Here is a 7177-nt window from a genome sequence, read left to right as displayed (position 1 = left end):
CACACACCTGCACCACACACACACACACACACACACACACACACACACACACACACACACCACCACACACACACACACATACACTCTCACCACACACAACACACACACTCTGCACCACACAAAACACACACACACTCTGCACCACACTCAAACACACATACACTCTGCACCACACACACTCACCCCACACACACACACACACACACCTGCACCACACACACACACACTCTGCACCACACACACACACACACACACACACACACACACACACACACACACCTGCACCACACACACACACACACACTCAACACACACACACACACACACACACTCCACACACACACACACACACACACACACACACACTGCACCACACACACACTGCACCACACACACACACACACACACCACACCACACACACACACACACACCTGCACCCCCCCACACACACACACACCCCCCCCCACACACACACACACACACACACACACACACACACACCACACACGCGCGCACTCTGCACCACACACACACACACACACACACACACACACAACGCACTTTGCACCACACACACACTCTGCACCACACACACACACATATATTGCACCACACCGATGGCCACATACTGCACTACAATGATGGCCGTATTACTACCACACCGATGGCCACATACTGCACCACAATGATGGGCTACATACTGCACCACAATGATGGCTAATACTGCACCACACTGATGCCACATACTGCACCACACCGATGGCCACATACGCACTGCACCACACTGATGGATCACATACGTACCGCACCACACTGATGGCCACATACCGCACCACACTGATGGCCACATACTGCACCACACTGATGGCCATCATCCGCAACCACACTGATGGGCACATACTTCACCACACTGATGGCCACATAGTGCACCACACTGATAGCCACACACTGCACCACACTGATGGCCACATACTGCACCACACTGATGGCCACATACTGCACCACACCAATAACAGCATTTTATACTGTAGTTGATCTGTAGTCATCCCTTGATCTGGAAAAAGAAATAATGATTCACCAGAGCCATTGTAACACGAGATGGTTAAGGTTAAATTGACCCACAGAAATAAGGGGGTGAATCTCTCACCCACAGGCCGGCTCTCCTCCCACCTCTTTCGCCCGGCCCGGCCCGGCCTGGCCCGGCTCCGCTCGGGCCCGGCCCGCCCGGCTCTCTTGCCCGCCCGCCCGCCCGCCCGCCCGCCCGACGCCCGCCCGGCCCGGCTCGGCTCAGCTCCGGCCCGGCTCTGTCGCCCGGCCCGGCTTGTTCCGGCCCGGCCTGGCCTGACCTGGCTCTGCCCAACCCGGCTCAGCCCCGCGCTCTTGCCCGCCCGCCCGCCTCGCCCGCCCGCTCACAGTGCCTGCCTGGCTCGGCTCGGCTGGCTCTGCCGCCCCGCCCACCTGCCCGGCTTTTCCCTGCCCGGCCCAACCTGGCCCGGCCTGGCCCTGCTTTCCGCCTGGCCGCCCGGCTCCGTCTGCCCGGCTCTCGCCCGGCTCTGCCCCTGCCCGGCCTTCCCGCCTCTGCCCCGCCCCGCCTCCCGGCTCGGCTCGGCCTGCCTGCCCGCCCGGCCTGCTCCACCTGGTTTGCCTCGCCCTCGCTCGGCTTCTCACCCGACCTGCCCGGCTGTCTCGCCTGATCCGCCACCTGCCCACACCTGGCTCTTTCATCCGTCCCCCCACCCGGCTCCCCACTGCCGGCCCGCCTGTCCGCCCGTCCTGGCCCGCCCAGCTGCTGCCAGCTCCTGCACCTGCCCTGCCCCACCCCTGCCCCTGCCCTTCACCCAACCGCCCGGCCTCACTGCCTGCCCCTGCCCCCCCCGCTCCCCCACTGCCTCCCACCTCACTAGCCTGCCATGCTCCTCACCCACCCACCCACCCGGCTCCGGCTCGGCTGGCCTCACCACCTCCGCCCGCCCGCCTGCCCAGGTTTGGCCTCACCAGCCTGGCCCGCCTCACTGGCCTCCTTAGCTCCCCTCACTCCACCCCGCCTGCCCCGCCCCCGCCGGCTCTGCCTGGCTGGCCTCACCTCCCTCCCAGCCCCGCCTGCCCCTCATTCCTCCTGGACCACCTGGCCCCCACCGCCCCACCCACAACAAACTACTTACTTAACTCCCAGAAATCGTAGTTTATAACAAACTAACAAGTAAAAATATAACGCAAAAATCGTTATATTTTACATAAACCGAGCCTACGAGGAAGGTGTTTTAATGATGAATACATTGGTGGTGATGAACGTTTGGGGAAATGCGAATACAGTGTAAGGAGATTGTTTGGTTCACACTCAGGATGGGATGGAGAAAGGAAACACAATGTGCTCTCTATATATACATGTTGTATTGATGTACACAGCTTGTGCTGGGAAGGCACAATACAAGTGATGTAGAGAGAGCTGGTTGGTGAGGACGCAGAGAAGGACAGCTAGGTCGCCATGCTCGCTAGCAGGGGAGAGAGGACCGCCAGCGGGAGAGGAGGACCAAGCAGGCAGGGAGGTGTTGGCTGGTTGGTGTAGGTGAGAGAGAGGCAGATCACCACGAGGTCAGGTCTTAAATAGTGGGGTAGGCGTGGCATAAGAAGGACCTGCCTGTGGTAGTGGCGGCGCTGGACCCAGACCACGAGGCAATGGGGGAATTGTAATGCCAGAGCGAATAGTTTTGTGAAGAATTCACTATGAGTCTGACCACCCGGCTCAGTCAAAAGTGACAGTCAAAGCAGAGGGAAAATGTGCATTAAAATATTATAGTAATTTAACCTAACTTGGTCATTGTACTACTATAATTATAACATAATTACTGATGTACGGTTTATGCTCGTTGTCTGCCGACTGGCTTCCACAGTTTAGCTCGCTTTACACGCGGCTTTATTTGGGAGACACCAAATATTAAATAATTACTGGCCAGTTAAAGAAAGACTTAAATATAATACGCAAACCATATTAATGTAATAGCGAAGCTGCAGTGAAAATCATGTAGTTTACAGCCCCAGCAGAAACTTGGGGCATGACCCATGAGGTAAGTGAATCACCCAACAACCGGCCGGCAACTTTTTATACTTAAAATCAACATTTATTTTGCACTAATTAACTATGTTACACTACCCAAGAGAAGAACTATTTTTGGCCACTTTGTATACACACGCTAGGAGACTAGAGGCGGGTCCTATCTGCCTGTCAGCTGCAACTCAATGAGTGGGGGAGAAGTCGAGAAGAATGGGCCGAATACGAGTCCAGACATTTTATATGAAGGTTCAGAGTGACGTTACGAAGCTTCATTGAATCATTTTTGATGCTTCATTGAAGCTATCGAAGCTGAAAACTAATATACGTTAAAATACGTATAAACGTCAAATTTGTAATCCACCTCACTTTGATTAACTTTTAGGCTATAACACAAAGGAAAAAAAAAAAAAAAAAAAGAGCGTCCTATAAAGAAAAAAACAATAAAAAGAGAAGGCTGAATCGAACTTGGGCCTCGAAGAGTGGCAGGTAAAACACTTAACCATCGTATCACGTGAGGATCACAGAAATTTCGAACGGTTAGTCTTATACTTCAGGCCCACTCCCCACTGTGCGCTGAAGGGTTGTGTAGCTCCTCCCTCAGGCTCGTCTTTCTCTCCCGTGTTCTCCCTCCTCCTCCCCTGTGCCTGTCCCTCCTCCCGTGTTCCTCCTCCTCCCTGTGCTCCTGTTCCTCCTTTCCACGTGTTCCTCCTCCCGTGCTCCCTCCCACTCCCGTGCTCCTCCTCCTCCCAGCTCCTCCTCCTCCCGTGTTCCTATTCCTCCCCAGTCTCTGACTCCTTTCCATGTGTCTTCCCTTGTGCTTCTGCCTTCCTCCCTCCTTATGCTCCATCTACCCCTGTGCTTTCTGCCCTATGCTCCTCCTCTTCCTCCCATGCTCCGTCTCCCCATGCTCCTCCTCCCCTATGCTTCATTTCATGCTCCTCCTCCCATGCCCCATCTACACCCCTGTGCTTGTTTTCCACAAGATCGAGCAACTAAACGCCCATTATGAAAACAACTATTATATCAACCTCAGCAAAATAGTCACATTTTAGTCTAATTCATTATTTCACCATGCCTTCAACATCCGTCAATGATGCACTTTCACCTTTGAATAAGTTTTGAGAAAGTTTTTAGAAAAGGAGTCTTTCCCAAACTCTGTCTACTATCCTATCATACAAGAGAGTCATCTCTGAGGTCATTCTTGGGATCACATGACACTCCCAAGAAGGCTAGTTTCTCTAGGGCAGTTCCTTTTATACTACACAACTGTGTTGTTCAATTTAAATGCAGTTAAGAGACTCCTATAATCATATTATTTCACTCCAGCTTTATACATGGGGCCTCCCAGTTCCCCCAACTTAATTGTTCAGCAACAACAACTGAAAAATGCCAACTGCTTCACCAGCACTACAATATTATTTTCAGACTAGCAACAACCATCTTCATCTTTTTTCCTACACCCATTGTTAAGAGTCCACAAATGATCATCCTACTGAAAACTACAAGCATATCCTGGGTCAATAACTTCATGTTCTCATTTGACTTACCACTCTTGGGGTTCCTCAGCGTGTTTCCAGATGGTCCAAACCCAAGATAATAGCTACAGGCAGGATGTTAACTTCCCCTGGGGCACTCAACTGCCCTGCCTCACACATTTCTCTCACAGCTACCTGCATATACATCTAAGCTGACACCACCAGGCTGTTTGGCACAGACAGGTAGATCGTTGTTGAAACACTTCCCAGGTTGGCAGGGTATTTGGTGGCTGTTGATTCATAAATGTATATCTTAAAATGATCAACAAGGACAAACAACCTTAACATTACCTTCATATTGTGTTTATCTTTTCAAGCCAAATCATTCTTCATTAAGTCTAAAATGTGTTCCCTTGAGAAGGGTTCGGTTATTCTGGACAATGAAAAGTTCTAAAACCATTGGTGCAGACAAGTATACAAGAAACTTAATATTCAGTTAGTTGGTTAATATAGGTACATCTACTCACTTATTTTTATTATTTATAAAACTTTACACCATATATATACTAGTATACATAATATTGCTATTATTAACATAATTGTAAGGAAATATTGGATGACTTTTTAAATGTACCTGATCATCCATTTATTATAATATATCCCAAGTTTTTAATAAAGGCGATAGTTCCTTTAATAATATAATTTTCTTTTCCTATTTCTAAATCACATAAGTGTAGCATAACTGATATCAAAGTATGACTACTGTATTCTTATCCTTATTATTGCTACAGTTAATATTAAACATTAAGAAATGCAGAACACTTCATATTGATATTGCAGATCGTATTCAGGAGATTTAAAACCATTTAATTTTCTTTTGTTATGGAAATAAGTAAACACATGTAATGGATATTCACCACCACATCTTACACAACTATCATAGTATATGAAGCCTCTGGTGAGGATCCATTTACAAGTAATATTTTCCCAATAAAAGGCCATTTAAACATGTGATTTTTCTTCAACTGCAGGTTTTGTCCATATCATTAACATATTGTATATACATCTTTATTCTTGACATTGGGAAAGTTATGATGCCTTGCTAACCTTCGTAGGGTATTGATTGCAATACTCTTTAATTAGGGTTGAGACAACAAGTAGGAAACATTATTATCCGTAGGCTCTACTTTTTACAGAGATAGCTGGTCCTGCATTTGTATAATGGCGGGAGTTAAAGATTTCCCTTCATGGTGTGTGTGTGAAGCCACCTGAAAGTCGTAAGTATACAAAGCAGCTATTTTGCTGTAAAACATATTAACTACACCAATACCACCTTGTTTGACAGGAAAAATACAAAGTTTGTCTTTTTAATTGCTGGTACATACCACTCCATATGTATTTAAAAATACATGATCATTCTTCCTTGAAAGAGAGCCTCAGTTTAATGGAAATGTATGATAGGTACCATACCTTGACCAAACTTTTGAGTTCACAATAATTGCTTTTGGTACAAGGATAATCTTCTGTTTGATAAATAATCTTACAGTAATGCTGATATTTTCCAAGATTTGTTCCAATTCATATTAGCAGCGTGTTCGCTGTAATCTTCAGCATAATACCGGTATATAGTATCTAAAGTTCTGAATATTCTGCTGATCTCATCCACAGCACAGGCTATAAATCTCTTTCTCCACCACCCAAGCCCATAATACTTGTTTTATATTTGTTTAATATAGCACCTGTTGCTTCTTCAAACCTTTCCATTTCTCATAACCTCAACTATGGACTGTGACAACAAAGACTGTAGAATCATCAGCGTATACCAGTATGGGCATTTTATGTTGTTTGGTAACTGTGGGGAATTATTCTGGCATTGATGCTTACTGATAAATAAAAAAGGTCCTTGGAAAAATATATAGAGAAAGAGAAAGAGGACATCCTTGTCTTACTGATCTTTCAATCCTGAATGACTTACTTTGTATGCCATTAACCAAAAACTTACATCCCACAATTTCCATACAACATTTTAATCCAGTCTACATAAAACATTATCGTAATGCCAATCTTGCATTCCACAAACACAAATTTAAGATCAACTCGTCAAATGCTTTGACCAATCTAATATCATGGCACATTTGTAATTCTCACTACTAACAAATTCGAACTATATCCTCCAAACCATATATTATAATCTATTATTGACCTTCCTTAATACAACAGTATTGGTCGTTTGACAATATTGAATGTAAAAAAGGTTTAATTCTCCTTGCCAATATTTTGCAACTATTTTACAATTCACATTCAGGGGGTTATTGGTCTCAGCCAATTAAACGGATTTTAGGCACTAACTTATTATAAACAGTTGGTTTGTCTATTAGTAATCTTGTTCCAGTAAGTAGGGCAGAGTGAAACCCTCACATCTCGACCAATGCTGGGGATTAAAAACCCAGACAGTGTCCTGTAGCTTGTCACTGCCAGTATCAACAAACCTGATTAACCATTACTCAGAAGCTACACATTACAGTCCAGGATATACTGTGGTTGGCTGGGTGCCACCAGTGCTTCATGGTTTCCCCCAAGTGCTGTTCAGGCTTCATAGAAAGTGTTAAACTGTTATTATTTGAGCCAGTATCTCCTGGCTCCAGTTCT

General features: G+C 46.6%; 1 protein-coding gene across 1 annotated transcript; it reads left to right on the top strand.

Moving 5' to 3' along the window:
* Positions 1-760: 760 nt before the first annotated feature.
* Positions 761-1695, top strand: LOC121872118 (basic proline-rich protein-like). Its single transcript, XM_042374790.1, has 2 exons — positions 761-894; positions 1155-1695. Exons 1-2 carry the CDS (start codon positions 761-763, stop codon positions 1693-1695), a joined length of 675 nt encoding a protein of 224 aa, XP_042230724.1.
* The last annotated feature ends 5482 nt before the right edge of the window (positions 1696-7177 follow it).

Source organism: Homarus americanus, unplaced genomic scaffold (genome assembly GCF_018991925.1).
Source record: "Homarus americanus isolate GMGI-L3 unplaced genomic scaffold, GMGI_Hamer_2.0 scaffold50305, whole genome shotgun sequence".
NCBI lineage: Eukaryota > Metazoa > Arthropoda > Malacostraca > Decapoda > Nephropidae > Homarus > Homarus americanus.
This window is presented reverse-complemented; position numbering and strand designations above follow the sequence as displayed.

Coding starts and splice junctions, on each gene's coding strand:
- LOC121872118 (XM_042374790.1), top strand. CDS start 761: ATGGCCACATACGCACTGCACCACACTGATGGATCACATACGTACCGC. Junction 895..1,154: donor ATCCGCAACCACACTGATGG/GCACATACTTCA, acceptor TCTCACCCACAG/GCCGGCTCTCCTCCCACCTC.